The sequence below is a fragment of the Portunus trituberculatus genome, chromosome 50 (assembly GCF_017591435.1).
Source record: "Portunus trituberculatus isolate SZX2019 chromosome 50, ASM1759143v1, whole genome shotgun sequence".
NCBI lineage: Eukaryota > Metazoa > Arthropoda > Malacostraca > Decapoda > Portunidae > Portunus > Portunus trituberculatus.
The window spans coordinates 24,947,907-24,965,540 of record NC_059304.1 but is presented as its reverse complement, the minus strand read 5'-3'; the positions used below and the strand labels follow the sequence as shown (position 1 = coordinate 24,965,540).

The 17,634-nt window shown below is 42.5% G+C and overlaps 1 protein-coding gene across 2 annotated transcripts in view; it reads right to left on the bottom strand.

Moving 5' to 3' along the window:
• The window catches only part of LOC123500091 (U3 small nucleolar RNA-associated protein 25 homolog), a 44,578-nt gene extending 28,027 nt beyond the window's left edge, over positions 1 to 16,551 (bottom strand). Inside the window, exon 1 of one of the 2 annotated variants that reach the window (XM_045248740.1) lies at positions 16,031 to 16,551. In XM_045248740.1, coding sequence (XP_045104675.1) covers positions 16,031 to 16,183 — 153 coding nt within the window. In that variant the 5' untranslated portion in view covers positions 16,184 to 16,551. Of the gene's footprint in view, positions 1 to 12,805; positions 12,830 to 16,030 lie in introns of those variants that run through there. The other variant, XM_045248741.1, reaches the window with a different exon arrangement.
• Positions 16,552 to 17,634: the final 1,083 nt, after the last annotated feature.

The window sequence follows — 17,634 nt, the reverse complement described above, 5'->3', positions numbered from 1 at the left end:
TCACCACAGTCAGTCACCATCTTCCTCTGAGCTTTTCCATTTTATCAAAAATCCACGTATCAAAAATAACCCCACAGTATAAAAGTAAACACTAGTAAACAAATAAACGCAGGACGCAATGTCTTCACCCCTCACAAGCATGCACTCACTGTCACTGTCCACCTCCAAGTCAAGGACGTCATCTTCCACCTGCGCTTCTTCTGCTTCCACCGCTTCTACGGGATCGTCCACATCCTCTTCTGGTACTACATCTTCCACTGGTGTTTTCTTGAAAAACTGCAGCATGATGGTCTGGTGCTTTTTCTTGGAAAATTCTTTTTGCATCACTGTGTAGCAGAAGAGTGCATCCATGGCAACAGAGCTCCCACCTATCAGCCAGCTGCGGAACTCTCTGGCATGCAGTTTGCAGTTTGCATCTGGCGCTCAGCTTGAAAATGCGGTTGGGCCAAACCACTTATAAGCAAACCGATCACGCAAATTAAATTAATTAATATTTTTTCGGTCGCGTAATAACAAAAACGCGTAAATTAAACACGTGTGAATCGAGTTACCTGTATAACATTTCTCATTCTGTAATCTAAACAAGGCATAATATAGATAATAAGGATGTAATCTGCCAAAATAACAAATCCCTTAAAATCAGCAACTGAAAATTAAAGAGAAACCACTAAAGAAGTCATGTTTGTGGTTTCTATAAAGACAGAAAACTTATTGATATCAGCTCTAGCGTGATATTTTATGTCTTCCCCAATCAAAAAAATAGTAGTGTCAGTCTCAGACATGAAAAAGATTTGTTAAATTGAAAGGTAGACATTTTTTAAGATACTTTTCATTGATACAATTGCTGTTAGAAATTTCTCCTTTAACATTAATGATAATAAAAAAGTTTTATCATACCCCTCTCTCTCCTGAAACAAGCAAATGTGATAAAAATGGCACTGGGAAAGATTATGAGGATCAGGGAAACTGAAGGATAAAAGAACATACTTCATTCATGGTATGTATATTGTTATGGCCACTTTTATGATTGTTATGAGTTGTAGCCAAGTCACCAATGTCATTCGTTCATGTACCCTCTCAGCACTGTCTACTGGGGATGATGAATCAAATGTATATAGTCTTTTCACTATATTGGCTTTGAAGTGTACAGTTATTTACACTATAACAAGAAAGTCTTGCACACACACATGAGTCTATCTCCCAGCAATCACCAGGGAGTTACATCCATACAGCATTGTCACAAGACTCCAGCTTGCCAGATCTACAGTCCATCTTCTTCAGTGTTTCCTTGCTGACACCAGTGACTGACTTGTAAATATAACTTCTTAACATATTTGATAAAAAGTTATAATGTTACACAATAATATTTTAAAAAGAATAAAGCATATTACAATAAAAGATGCAAGTATATGTCACTGTATATTAATCATAATAAAAAAAAAACATATATTCTAAGCAACTACAGATCTCACATCAAGCCTGTGAGAGCAGAAACAGACCTCATCATGGTCCCACGATACAAGTGCATCAGGAGGAAAAAGAATAAGAATTGATAGGGCAGTGGTTCTCAAACTGGGGGTAAATTACCCCCTGGGGGTAATTTAACAATTTTTCCGGGGTAATGGAGAGGTGACAGAAGAATTCTGAAAATCAAGAAAACACTGCAGTACCTGACATTAAGATTAATGTTAACATACTCTCAGTATGCAGTTGTAAAATAAACTTATTATAAATAATTATTTACTATAAATTATTATTATTCACTATAAATACAGTAAACCCTCAATATAACAGATCTTGATAAACTGAATATAATGGACAAAAAATCTGACTAGACAAACCCTCGCTATAATGGATTTTCATCTGTTATAGCAAAGGCGTAGTTTCCTAACATGTTGTCGCAGAAAATTCACATGGCGTGCTGTGGGAGCAGGGCAGCTGCGGGTACAAATACCAGGCAAACTTCGGGATATAACAAATACATCCGGTATTTCCATCCGATATAACGGATTCTTGGTTATATCGGATCTTCAGTTATAACGATAGATATGCTGGTGGTTGTTGTAGTAATTTAATTTAACCATATGTATCTATGTTGACAACATTCTGTGAAAGGGGTAATATGCTTAATGTGGCATGTTAAATTGGGTAACAAGCTGAAAAAGTTTGGGAACCACTGTGACAGGAACATCCAGCTGACATCAGCACAGTTCTCACGGCTATTTGTGAGGAAGTAAGAAAATAATAATATACAATCCATACCCTAGCAAAAAAAGAAAAAAAAAAAGTACTTATATATGTATACAGGGGTCCTCCCTTAATGCGCAGGAAAGGGAGAGAAAATGTATGCATTTATCGAAAATGCACTAACCAAATAGTAGAACCCTATGTTAAAAATAAGATTAGGACAAGGTGCCACCACGATTGACTCCTGAGACCCTCCCCCCCATAAGGGTCCCCATATCGCTCAATGCTGCACTGCATTCTTTATGGTATCTTTATGTTTCACCATGTTATGCACTGTGAACTCACTGTCAGAGTAAAACCTGCCCACTTCATAGAGCCTCTCCCCTGCCTCAACCTTGGCTATGATGTCTACTTTCTCTTGAAGCAAAAACATTTCATGTTTCTTGATAAGCTATGCCTGTAACACCTTTTTCTTTTGTAGTTTTGAAGGGAGCCATATTCACAAACTTAGAAAGATCACAAATATTACGTATCACCAACCTACAAAGGTAAAAATATCATAATGCTTAGCAAATGTGAAACATGAAACTGTAATACAGGCAAGCAAAGCACAGGAAAGTGGAACAACATGGCTGGACCAAAACATAATCTGTCTCCTTCGTTCTTTGTTGTGTAATGCTTAATTATATATTTTTTTGACCTTCAATTATTATTTTTGTTGTTAAAATATCATTTCTAAATTTATTTTAATGTATTTTGTTGGTTTTTGGCAGAAAATATAATTTTATAGCAAATATATTTTGTTCTCAAATTAAAGTTTCTTTTGCCAAGTGCACATAAAGTCAGAAATTTTGTGCATTGTATGAGTGATGGAAACAAAGTGAGGGTGCACATAGAGCCAGAAATGCATTAATCCTTAAAATCCGGGGAGCTGACTTACTTTCCATCTGCTACAGCAGGTAAAAATCACACCTGTCGAAAATGCCAAAAGATTTTTTCCTTATAAAAGCATATTTCTCTTTGTTATTCTGACTACAACAATGTAGTTTTCAACATGTTATGACCTCTGAGAGCAAAGTTATTGCATATAAAAAAAATTCTCCATGAACCTTTGGCACAACCCAACTCTAAGAAATACCCCCCAAGCTCCAATAACACAGCACGTGTGCTCTCTCTCTCTCTCTCTCTCCCCTTTTGGGCATTTGAATTTGATGTAAAAGTAGGAACTTTTGCACTTTCATGTCAAGAAAATGCAAACTCAGATATATGAAATGATGTGCAAAACAGGAAAAGAAAAAGAAGCCACATATTACAAGTATTGTAGATTTCTATAATAATTGGAATCTGGCAACTCTTATTAGCAATGGGAGTCATATGACTCGGCCAACAAGCACAGTCCTGTAGAGGCAACCATGGGTGACACACACCAGCGCATTGCTCAAGGGGAGTACATGAGGTTTATGAACGTCGCTGTGAGGGTTGGTCTCTGTCTCCCAGATCACTATCAGAATCACTACTGGAGTCTTCACTCTCTTCTGTCTCAATAAAAAAATCACTGTCTTCATTTTCATCACTCCTCAATGTCACTACCGAGTAACACTGACATAACATCACTCGGAGTACCGTTTCCTCATTCTTGGTCACGGGGATTGCCAGATGTCGCCTCCAAACGGAAAAAGATGATCTATTGTGTGGGAAAATATGTCTTAAGGCTCGAGGAGGCGAGCAAGAAAAGTTGCCAGATACCTCCACTTGCCCCAGGACCAATAGTGAGGGGGAGAGATTTAGCGCAGTAAAATCATGATTCCACGAACAATCTCCGCCTCTTTGCACGCGACGGTACAATCTTCCCAAAACGACCACCGTACGTTAAGGCTAACTCAGGTGAGCAGTAAAAGAGGACCTCTCTCTCTCTCTCTCTCTCTCTCTATACAGAAGAATCTCGAATCTCAATCATAATTGGGACCAAAAATACTGATCAAGATTCAAAATATCGAGATGCGAAGTTAACTTCTTATAGAGGAAAATGTAATTGGGACCAAAGCTTTGGCAACTAACCTATATTAACTACGTTAACCTTGAATCCGTGAATAATTTTTTTTGCCAATGTCACTGATTTCTTCACTTCATCCTTCTTGCTTTTTAATGCCCGGGGTTTGAATGTCTGGGGGAGGGCCCGGGTGACTGGTACACACTACACTCCACAAGTTGCCGCTAGTGGGAGAGCAATCGAAACAATCGCATCGCCATGCGCCATGTTTGTTTTGATACAATAAAATGAAAAATGTGGGACATAACATTCCAGTGGATGCCGTCCCACTCAGGCATACAAGGCAACGAGGTTGTCGATGCTGCTGCCAAGATGGCCCTGATGGACCATAACAATACCCTGCTCACCCTGCCACTCTCCACCTCCAAATGCCTCATCGCCCACACCTGTCAGTCCATATGGAATGAATCCCTCACCCGTCTTACAAACCACCTCAATGGGCCAGTACCGCAGTGATTCTTCCCCGCAACCAAGGGTTAGAAAAATGTCCCGCAAGCTGGACGTCGCCCTCATGCGTCTCCGCCTCGGCCACACGACTCACCGCTCACCTCCACCGCATGAGCCTTGCCCCAGACCCGTACTGCCCTTGGTGCATGCTGGAGTGTCCACGCTTCCACTCACATCGTGTGGTGCTGCAAGAACAACTTTGTGCCCTGGGAGTAACCACATTTGACTTGCCCACCCTGCTTGGGGCGACAGGCATCAACTCGTCATGGCAATCAGCAGTGCTTCGCCTCACCTGTGCCTTCCTCAACAAGACTAACCAACTGCAACGCTTGTGAGAACACCACAGGCATCTCTCCAGGGCTCATAGGATCGTAATAGATCGTCGCAGCCCTTAACAACAACAACAACAAAATGAAAAATAGCGATCAAGATCCGTGTAATTTGATCGATATGTGAATTGTGGGTTTTTGATGGTGCAATCGAGATGCGAAATATCGAGATGAGATTGATCGAGATTCAAGATTCTACTGTATAAAGAAAAGGATGACATACAGGATTGTGGGAACTATCGTGGAATTAAACTGATGTCACACACAATGAAAATATGGGAGAAAGTCATAGAAAGGAGGATTAGAAATGAAACCGAGATAGGTGACCAACAGTTTGGATTTATGCCTGGAAGAGGAACAACTGATGCCATCTTTGCTGTTAGGCAGATGATGGAGAAATATGGGGAAAAACAGAGAAAGTTACATCTGGTATTTATAGACTTGGAAAAAGCGTACGATAGGGTGCCGAGAGGAGAAGTACGGAAGTGTTTGAGAGAAAGGAATGTGTCGGAGAAGTATGTTGGATTAGTACAGGATATGTATGAGGGGGCAACGACGCAAGTAAGATCGAGTGTTGGCCTGACAGAAAAATTTACGTTGCAGTCGGATTACATCAAGGGTCTTCTCTAAGTCCGTACATCTTTGACTTAATAATGGATGTTTTGGGCCAAAATATCATAGCACCAACCCCTTGGGATATGTTGTTTGCGGACGACATAGTCCTAATCAATACCACCAGAGAAGGGGTAGAAAGAAAATCAGAAGCGTGGAGAAAAGAAATGGAGGATAGAGGGCTAAAGATCAGCCGAAAGAAAACAGAGTACAGGCAACCCCCGCTTAACGGAGGGGTTACGTTCCTAAAAAACACTTCATTAAGCGAAACTTCGTTAAGCGAACCGATTATAACAAGTTTAACCCCTGATTTGAACTTCCATTGAGAGTAAGCAAAGCGAGAGTGCATCACAGTACAGTAAAAGATTTAATGAGAGTAAAAATTATGAAGTTAAACATTTAGGTAGTTTAAGTCATTATAATGTACACTAATGTATGTATGTATGTAACTTTACAATGTTGATGATCTTAACTTTATGAAGGGGGGGAGAGTGAAACGGGAAATACACTAACCGGCAACCTGTAGAATGTAAACAAAGTGCACATCATTGTACCGCATACAAAACTTATGTACCACATTTCCACAAGGCTTTCCATTTTATCCATTGTAGAGTCACGAGTTCAGGTGGTTCTTTTAGCTTGCAAGGAAGATACGGTCTCATCAGCCTTCTTAACTCGAAAACTCCGACAGGCCTTAAATACGGCTGCATAGCACACTTCTGACAGTCCTTAAATGGGGCAGCTACTTTGAGCGCTAATAAAAACCGCACTAGCATTGGTAGCGCTGCTATATTTGGTCATGACGTAGGCCTATGGTAGTACTGTCGGCTCCCAGGAAGCACACCGCTCTAGCCAGCTAGTCTCCAGCAAATTTCTGTGAGGTGCATGAGCGTCGTGTCGCGGTGATAATTATTTACGTATTTACGGAACTATTATTTACAACTATGGCTCCTGGTGCTAAGAGGAAGCTAAAGTTTAGTGATAAAAGTGATAGACAAGGCGGGACAAGACGCAAAGTGCACAGGTTGGAGGTAGATCCCGACCCCGCTATTGTGACAACATCGTCACCCACGCCTGATAAAACATACGTAACTATAATCAGCCAATATGAGTGAAAACACGAAAAACATGTGAAAACACATAAAAACATGAGCAGTGCCTTACATTATGTAAGAATACACATAAAAGCCCCAGCCAGCCACGCTTCCCCACATCATACCGCCTTCATCAACATCACGCTGGACCCGTGCCAGAGAGTTGCCGCTACCACAATCTTCTCCAACTATCGGTTATTATTCTGAGACAACCATAGTGAGTAGAGCAGTAAAAACTTGTAGGATGATGCATTGTCATGTCTACTAACAGCAGATTTTTTTCCAGAGTAATTTATAAGAGTTGATTTTTTTATGATAATTGCGGTAATGGGAGGGTGCGAATTTTGCGGCCATCGGTCTTAGCGGGTTAATAGTGTCTGCTGACTTGAAAATAGTAGACACAGTAGATGGAGTCAAGCAATGTTATTAGTTTTCTGGCCTCTCTCTTGTCTGTGAATAATACCCAGCTTCACTTCGAGAGTAAGACACTTCCTGGTCTTCTTAGGAACGTTAGGCCACATTGCAGGGCGTTTTGGTGTTAAGTTGAACTAGGGAAGATGAGCTGCTGGTGACGCTGATATGTTTTGACTGGGGAGTGAGTGGTGCGCATGATCTTGATCTTAATCTTGATGCTACAGGTGACGCAGAATTTCTTCTGAGTCAGGCCTTTGTATCGGCAGCGCCTGTGTTGTCCACGAGAGGCTTGATCTTGATCTTTATTCTACAGGTGTCTCAGGATTTCTCCTGAGGCAGGCCTTAGTACCAGCAGCTCCTGGTGTATTCAAAACCTTCGTGAAACGGGGGCTGCCTGTATATGGTTTTTAACAGAGAAGAGGAAATTGAAGATATTTCATTACTGGGCGAAAATGTGGAGATTTGATAAGATCAGGAATGAAAGAATTAGAGGAACGACTAAGGTGGTAGAAGCTTCAAAGAAAGTGCAGGAGCGGAGGCTTCAATGGTATGGTCACGTTAAAAGAAGAGATGGACAATACCTGGAAAATAGAATCTGCGATATGAGAGTGGAAGGTAGAAGAAGGAGGGGGAGTCCAAAGAGAAGATGGAAAGATTGTGTAGAAGATGATCTAAGATCTGGATAGCGCCGAATATGAAAACCGAGGCGTTTGAAAACAGCTGACCAGGAACAGCGACCCCGTATAGAAACGGGATAAAGCTGAGGAAGAAGAAGGTATGTTGGGGACCAGCCCAGAACACATCCCCCCTATTTCCATTATTTCCCATGGGAAAATTACGTCTGCTTAATGAATTTCCGCTCTACGAACAGCTTTGACATGCCCTATCCTGTTCGTTAAGCGGAGTATTCCTGTAATTATAATTCGTTCCAAACCACCTCCCAAGACCAAAAAAATTCTATTTTCCACCTAATTTCTTACTTTTTGAATACTCTGTCCTATCACCCACTCTCTTTCTATTATTCATCAATGATCTCCTAAATCTGACTCAATGCCCTATCCACTCCTATGCTGATGATACCACCCTGCATTATTCAACAGCGTTCAACAGATGCCCAACCCAACAACAATTAAATGACTCAAGGCGAGATGCTATAGGACGCCTAACTTCTGATCTTTCACTTGTTTCTGATTGGGGCAGAGAAAACCTGGTTTTGTTCAATGCCTCAAAACTCAATTTCTACAACTATCTACTCGACATAACCTTCCAGACAACTATCCTCTCTTCTTCAATAACACTCAACTTCCCTCTCCTCTACATTAAACACACTCGGTCTATCCTTCACTAAAAATCTAAACTGGAAATTTCACATCTCTACTCTTGCTAAATCAGCTTCCAAGAAGTTAGGTGTCCTATGGCGTCTTCGTCCATTTTCTCTCCCTCCCAGCTGCTTGCTCTGTACAAGGGCCTTATCCGCCCGTGTATGGAGTATGGCTCTCATGTCTGGGGGATCCACACACAGCTTTACTAAACAAGGTGGAATCTAAAGCTTTTCGTCTTATCAACTCTTCTCCTCTAACTGACTGTCTTGATTCTTTAAGTCACCGCCGCAATGTTGCATCTTTATCTGTCTTCTACCGCTGTTTTCATGCTGTCTGCTCTTCTGAACTTGCTAACTGCATGCCTTCCCCCTCCTGCGGCCTCGCTGCACAAGACTCTCTACTTCTTCTCATCCCTATTCTGTCCATCTTCCTAATGCAAGAGTTAACCAGTATCTTCACTCCTTCATTCCCTACACTGGTAAACTCTGGAACTCTCTACCTGTGTCTGTATTTCCACCTGCCTATGACTTAAACTCTTTCAAAAGAGGAGTGTCAAGACACCTCTTACGTTAACTGGACCCTCCTTTTAGATTTTTTTTGTTTTTTCTCTTTCTACTTTCTTCTTAACAGGGCCTGGCAACCAGCGGGATTTTTTTTTTTCCAACACTTTGTTTGCCCTTGGCCAGTGCCCTTGTAATGTAAAAAAAAAAAAAAAACTATAACTAAAAAAGATAGGAAAATAAAGCAGGAAAGTAAGCAAAATGTAATATAATGAAAATTCAACTTCTCGTGGTCAGAAACAAGTGTCACCACATCCTCATGTGACTCCATCAAGCCAGCACCGCACACTCTTATATAAGCCAATTTTTTTTTTCTTTGATATACTGCATTCATTATGGAAAATAAATCAGGGAAGTAAGCAAATTGTAATATGAAAATTCAACTTCTTCGTGGTCAGAAACAAGCGTCAATGTTTCCTGGTCAAGACGGCCCCTGACCACGACGGCCCTCCCCGACAGCCCCGTGTTTACCATGACAACCCCACACCAAATTTTAAGTTATTGTCCTCTTATTTCTTTCATTACGTTAACCCGTAGAATCCGATCAAAGGTATATGGTTATTCCTCCGTGATCCGGCTAAATCACGAAATTATTGAGTGTTACAGAATTGAATGGAAACACTTTTATCATCAATAGACTTATGTGCATATACTGGTAAAATATTTCGGCAATACTCAACCAAGTTTCGCCGCAACAAAGCCTTGAAGCTGGAGAGTGGTGCGAGTTAACAACCTCTGCCCCGGCCCGGACGAAGGTGGGAAGGTTAGGGGGAAGGGTTGGGGGTGGTGGGGCCAACAGAGGAGCACAATACTGTGGCTCCCGCTGTCCAGAGATGATGTTATGCTCTTAGACTGTGTGTAGTGTGAGCATTTGTACATGATATGAATTTTCAGTATGTGATGAATCTCACCACATAAAATAAAATGCGTGAAATCGTATACGAGTAGCACAGTCTATGCACATGCAGTTTCTATTGCACAGTTACATATGTCTTTTTTGCATAACTATTGTTTCTTGTACTTACAGAGTTTTATAAAAAAAAAAAATAATATTCACTATTGTATACCTTAGCATATGATACACACATAATAACTTATTTCAGTCATAGTATTCACAGTAACTTCTCATTATTTTCTTACACTATTTATATATTTATACTGTACATATTTACACAGCCACTGTTTTTTGGTGAGTTTTTCGTTTTCTTTATGGGTTTTTCTGTGTGTGCCACCGCACAAAGCAATCCCCGAGGCACAGCCCAACGTCACACTCAGGGCACAAACTCGTCATCTGGGGTTCTCTTGTTTTTCAGTTTACAGACAACACACTCCACAAGGTGTCTGTTTTAACCAGGCCTCTTTGGTGTCAGTGTCTGGAGATGTAGGCTCCCCCCTGAAGCCTGTCTGGTCGCATCGTACTGCGACGACCCTGTGTCAGTGACGTGACAGTGCCATGTTCTTCAAGGAGCTGATATGACACGTTGTACACGAAATCCCTGAACTTTATGTTAGGCTTCGTGGGGTCGTAGCGGGCCACCAACCAGGCATTGTAAGCATTCAGCATTGTCAGGTCGACCAGGTGGAAAAAAGAGTTTCTGGTACCACTTAGTCGACTTCCTGACACACTCGATGCCACTCAGCATGCAGTCTGACTTATCAATGAGACTCATGTTTTCGACGTAATCAATGACGACGTCCGGCTTCTTGATGGGCTTACCGGTGTTAAAGTGTTTTTTGCCAGTTTCTTCGATTTTGCCTTTGTGGATGGTGGAGAGTAAGTGGACATCCCGCCTGTCAGTCCATTTTATGGCCAGGATCTTCTCAGTCTGACGGCGGATTATGCTTTTAGGGTTCTTTGCCCTCTTCTGTCAATTATTGGTAAAGAGTACATGCCCACTGCCAATGTAGGGTTGCATCATTTTCTTTACTATGTGCCCTGATAAGCTCAGAGGATCGCCAGGATGTCGGTGTCAGTGCCAGAGTACACAATGCAGTCTAGAATGAAGCCTGTCTCACAATCACAAAGTACGAATAGCTTTACTCTGAAATGGTGGCGTTTTGATGGAATATACTGCTTGAAAGCTACTCTTCCTTTGAACAGCATCAGGCTTTCATCAATCACTACTTTCCTGAAGGGGTAAAAGTATTTCTTGTAGTTCCCAAGGATCATGGACATAATGGGTCGAATCTTCCACAGGTGATCTTGTTTGGCTGGTCGTTGTTTGCGAGATGAAGGAATGACATCAGCATCCGGAAGGGGTACCGAGACATGAACTTGGAGAATAGGGGTGTTGGTATCATTGGATCACGCTTCCAGTAATCGCGAAGGGCATGCTTCTTGATTAGGGGCATCACTAGAACTAGGGTCATGAACACAAGTAGTTCCTCATGGGTAGTATCGACCCAGAAAGCAAAACGACTGTGGGGGCTAATGATGTTCGTCTTCTGCCTCACCCAAGCGTAGTACTTGTTTGTTTCATCGACAATAACTCACAAGATGTCGTTGTCGAAAAAGGCCCTGAAGAAGTCCTTCTCTGTTGCTTCAGGGCCACAGGGCCAGGTAGAACTCAGACCCGAGTTACATGGGTCAAAGTCATGCAATTGTGGTATGAAATTGTTCCCCGGTGTCCATTGAAATTCCTGAATCAAAGTAAGGCTGGGTTCAGGCTGTGGGTCTTGCTGTGGATATTCTTCCACGTCTTCCTCCTCCTTGTCCTGGTCACTCGGGAAATAGACAGAGATGTTGCCAGCGTCGTCACTTGAGTCCCCAACCTCCCCACTGTCGCTGTCAATCACCCAACCCTGTCGCTTAGCCTCCAAATCTTCGTCACCATTATAAAAATTGTCTTGTGTGGCGAGTATGGCGACAAATTTAAAGAGGGTGAGGCTGGTGGTAGAACCTATGTGGGACTGGCAGGGCGGCGTGGGGTCAGATGTGGGGTTAGTGGTCGGGCAGTGAGTGGGTAGGGTGATCTTTACTGGGACTAACTTCCCCTTCCCTTGGACTCTAACACCTCCTTTTCTACCATAAAACGCCCCCTGGAGACGTAGTAGTAGTACCGCTAGTAAAAGGCTGAGTAGTAGTAGCAGTAGTAGAAGAGGAAGTAGTATGGAGAGAGACAGTGGTGGTAGGCTGTGAGTGAATAGATAAGGCACGCGCTGTCCTCTTATCTCTCCCGTGTGGTTGACCTCGCACAGTCAACCTGCCTGCTTGACCTGCAGAGGTCTTGGCATCCCTTGAATCTGCAGGGGCACCAGTAGAGACCATAGATGTCAATTCAGAAGCAGATAATGGTGTAGGTTGGGTAGTGGTGGTAGGAGTCTCTATAACAATGTTCGACACTTCTTCGCCCTCTCGTTGCCCTACGAGGCCTTACAGGATAAGATTGTCTTTCATCCTCACTCTCACTAGAATATACTAGCTTTCTTTTCACTGGAGGAACCATTTTCAGTAACAAAACTAACACAAAACCACAAATATGGCGCGCAACTGAGAAGCACGAGTGTACTCCATGAGCGACCCTGGCAAATTGAGCGTGGTAGGCCTGGTTTCAATTTCTCTCACCAGGGGTGTAGTGGGAGGGTAGGAGTACCAGTGTAATAATTTTGACAGCGTTACCAATTAAAGCGCATTTGTGGTGCATTGCTAAATATCCTGTCACGCGGGTGGCGTATCAGACTCTACGGGTTAACATGTTAACTGCGAATGGCAACTCAGCGTTCCTGAGATAGTGTTTTTTAGTATGGAGCGTTAAAAACAATAACATATTGGTACACCGATGTACTGTACCTTAAGCATATAGTGCATATATGTATCCAGGTTGTAACACGACCTTCTGTAAATATTGAAAGAGGTAAGAAAACATGCATTTCTAAGCAGAAAATGTTATATACACATATACATTTTAAGGTTTTGTTTACCCGTAAGATGATTTTAAAATTTCTGAGAGGCGCGCAATAGTCCATTGTGTTGTTTAGGTGACGACGACTGTTGGTGGCTTGCTGCAGCAGCCGGAGGTGCCACTTGGCTAAATACCAAATGTTTTAATATTATGTTTTGCAATCTTACATTTAAGACAGATTGTATCAACAAGTATACAATTTACTGATAAACATTACACGATAACATTATTGCGGTGATTAAAAATAAGCACTCACGTATGGTACTACGTGGTACAGTACCTATCACTGGGGAAGGAAGGATGGGGACGGATGGGGGAGTGGGGAGCAACTGATTTATTAATACAATCTGTCTTAGTATAAGATGCTCTATTAACAAGCATAATTTAAAACCATCTTACGGGTAAAAAAGAAACTGAGGCCACCGTGGTATACATGGGGCCGTCGGAAGGGGCTGTCGTGGTCAGGGGCCATCTTGACTACAACCCAGCATCAACACATCCTCCTCAGCTGACTCCATCACTATGCACTCTTATCTAAACCAATAACAATTCCAATATTGTCATGCTTCATAATATGTTTCTGAACTGCTTACTTACCCATGGAAATACATGCATATCTTATATCTCACCAAGAAATACATACAAAAATCATAAAATACAGCATACTGACGTAAGTACTCTCACCATCCTCATGCTTGGCGCCCTCACACCTACATAAACATATCCTTGTAAAAGCTCATACATGATTGGTTAAGTGTCTACCATCTTGAAAACAATGGGACAATGACAGGCCTCGATATATGACAGATAGCCTCAAGCATAAACAAACTGTACGGCATAAAGGACCATGGCTTCTGAAAAGCGCCAAGATCATGCCTGAAATGCTCTATCGTAAGAGCCACGATCGTGCCTGACGGGTTATAAGGGTTAAGACTTTTAATTCATGAGCTGAATACTCTCTCTTCCCCTCGGATCTTCTAGAGTCTTCCATACGTCTGTCTGTAGGTCTCGTGACCATGTGTGCTGCTCCGCTAGGCAATGATCTTAATAACTAAAAACACTTAATATTATTATCCCAGACACTACAAAACAACAACCAAACACCTGCAAACAACACTCCTGAGGCACTGAGGCAGCGTGGTGACCCAGCATGCAGTCAGCTGATCGCGCAGTGCTGCGCGCAATCTGTTGACCACGGTTGTTATTGTTCGCACTCCAAAGCAAAGTTCGTCCTCCAATGCAAAAAAAACCACGAGTTTTTTGTTCGTAATCCAAGTTGTTCGTACTCAAAAGCGTTCGTACTCCAAGGTACCACTGTATATGTAACAGCTAAGTACTGAGTTTACATCATATAAAAGGTTGAATTAAATAGTACTTAAGCTAACATCATAATGTAATGACTCAACATACAAATCCAGGTTGCTATCAGTGTCCAAGCTCACTTGAGGCTGGGTGTTGCCTCACAATACAACATTTGTCTTGGAAGACGCACTAGTATTTTTCAGGGTGGTAAAAGTACAGAATAGGACCTTCCCCTTTTCCCCTATCCCACCCCCCCCACCTGCTCCAGCAAGCTTGGTGGACTGTGGGGAATCGGGGGTTTAAGGGGGGGAGGAGCCAAAAGATGTGAGATATGACAATCCGAAAAAAATCTAAAGACAAAAACTGCCGTTTTATAAGGAAAAATTTGGAAAATGTAAAAATTAATAGATAATTTTTGCTGATATTATAATAACCTAACATAATAATCCTCTAGAACACTAACCTAACCCTAACATAAACCTACCCTAGCGCATTCTTGGCGGGGTGCTGCGCCCCCCTAGACCCCCCTATAGGACACTAACCTAACCCTAACATAAACCTAACCTAGCGTTTTCTAGCCGGGGGGGCTGCGGCCCCCACACCCCCCTTTCTAGGACACTAACCTGACCCTAACATAACCCTAACCTAACATATCCTAGCCGAGGGGGGGCTATGCCCCCCACAGCTGTAGGCCATCCTCTTTTCGATAGTCGTTAAGTTCACTGTCCTCCACGGGGACAGCAGGAGCGATGATTGCCCAGTAATCATATTCAAAACCATTACAACTAATGTCAACGGTGGCCATGGCAGAGCTGTGCACACAGATGTCTCTGTGCACCTGTTTGCCCAGCTGTGCCCCGCCTACGAAAAGCTATAGCAAATTCCCATTGGTGCAGCTCGTGGTGCTAAAGAGGTGGTGGCACGTCATTGGACAAAAGAACTATAGACACAATAAGAATCTTATTCAGTAGTTGCCCACAAACCCCAGCTATAAACAAATGCAGGTCAGTGTAGAGCTCATTTCCAAGTGTGATGGAGCTCAATGGCTCGCTGCAGCTTGCTGGACTTAGAGAAAACTCGCCGAACACCGCACATTCCCAGACCTATTGCAGCGTTATTATTAATTTGCGGCAGGTAATGTACTTACTGAAAATGTTGTAAATAGTAAGAACAAATCATCTAGAGTTTATTGTACGAAACTGTAACAACCAACCAAATCATTGTGGACTTTGATTCTGCAGGCACCAGAATATTAATTGAATTACTATGGCCTTACAAAAGCCGTCCCTACATTAAAAACATCACAGACATGTTGTATAGTAAGTACGCTATCACCTTGCATGGTTGTTTCAATGATTAGAAAGGAGGTGCTATTCTTGATTTTTTCCTTATATTTCGATGCCTAGAAAACAAAATGAGCATTCTTTACCATTAGAAAAATCCCTATATTTCAGGGAAAATTTTGATATTCATGAAATTTTCCCCCAGCATGCAGAGACTATTTTGTTTTATGCATATAAGACCATTGATGCATTCTAACTAATCTTATCCTTTAACTAACCCTAACCTAAGTTATTATTGGGATTTTCATGTTTAATACTGTATGAGTAATTGGTAAAATCTGCAGTTTCACCCAATATACCCTATCTTATATTTATTTTTCCTTATGTCTAACAAGCTTGGGGACCTCTTGGCAAAGCGGGGTTTTAAGGCGGGGAAGAGTAATTTGCGAGGGAAAGTGTATAGAAGAAAAGTGCATTCCTTTTTCTTATTAGTGAGACTGAAGGCTTTCTCCAGTTGGTCACTCTCACCTTCAATCTTTTCACAATAGCTTCCTTTTCGTCAATGGGATGAGCTTCTCCAAATTCTTCATACTGTCTTTTACTTGGCTGTCTCTCTTCCTTCTTATTTTTTTGCTTGACGCTGGCAAAGTTGCGTATTTTTCCTCCTCGAGAACGTGTCATTGTTTATTCACTATCCTGGTGTGCTTACAGTGCACACAACGTGGTTATCGTTAATGGTGTGGTGCAGACACTGTATATTCTGATGCACAAATGCAGTGCAGACAATTTACAAACGTGTAAAATGTGAAGCTATACCAGCACTACGTCCGAACACACACGCTTGTTGTTGTTGGTGTGAGAACCGCGACGACCTATGGATCCTTGTGAGCCCCGGGCTGGCCCCTGGGCTAGTTCTGTGACTGTCACAGGCGAGGTAGCAGGACTGTCTTCCTCAAGGAGGCACAGGTAAGGCGATGGACCGCATGTTGCCGGGACGGGTGGAAGCATGACACCACACACACTGATCTTGATCTTGGAAGTGGAAGCATGACAACACACACACACACACACACACACACACACACACATGATCTTGATCTTTATCTTGATGCTACAGGTGGCTCGGGATCGCTCCAGGCCTTTGGATCGGCTGCTCCTGTAGAGGACAAAAAAGACAAAACAGAAAAAAAGAAAGAAAAAAGTAGCATTTCTCTTCGTTAATGATCCCTACACCTCGCTCGCCACATTTTTTTCCAGATACTCCTTCACAGCCTCCATCATCCTTTCACTCGTCTCTCTACACAGTTCCAGCAGCAACACCATCCATTCCCTTCCTGTCTTCTCCACTCTTTCATTCCTATTATGCCCTAATTCACTCAAAATCACTTGCATCATCTCATGCCTGTCTCTCTCATACTTCTCACACTCCAGCATGACATGCTCCACCATCTCGTCCTCCCCATGTCACACATCTGGCACACCTTGCTGCGGGACTCAGACCACCTGTAGTTCCTTGCATTCACATCCATACACTGTGCCCTAGCTCAGAAGAGAAGGTCACCACCCAGACTGCCATCATACCACCTTTCATACATCGGGGCTTCCTTTTCCTTGTACCATTCCAGGGTACTCTTTCGTTCCATCCCATTCTTCCATATATTCAGTCCCACCCACTTTACCTCTCTGTCTATCTCACTCTTCCATTTCCTTGCATCCCATTCAGTTCCTACCCTGCCTCCTCTTGTCACGATCCATTCACGCTCACTTTGATTCCTCCCAGCCATTCTCATCCCCCGTACCACTTGTAAACGACTCCTCTCTGTCATTCTCATGCACCTCTTCCTCCACTGACTCCCACTTTCATTCCACAGGTACACCTTCCTTACTATTCTTTCATCATCCATTCTTTCCAGCCTTACCTTGTATCTAAGTGTGGCTTTTCCTAAAGGTGCTCCATCCCATATCCCCTCTCAAAGCTTCTACTACTGTGTACCTTGGAGCATTCAGTGCCATTCTACCTATTCTATTTTGTCCCACTTCTAGCTTGTCAATTTCTTTTTCATTCCATGCAATCACATCCATACCATACATTATGCTGGGCACCGCCACATTCTTCCACACCTCTCTCAGCA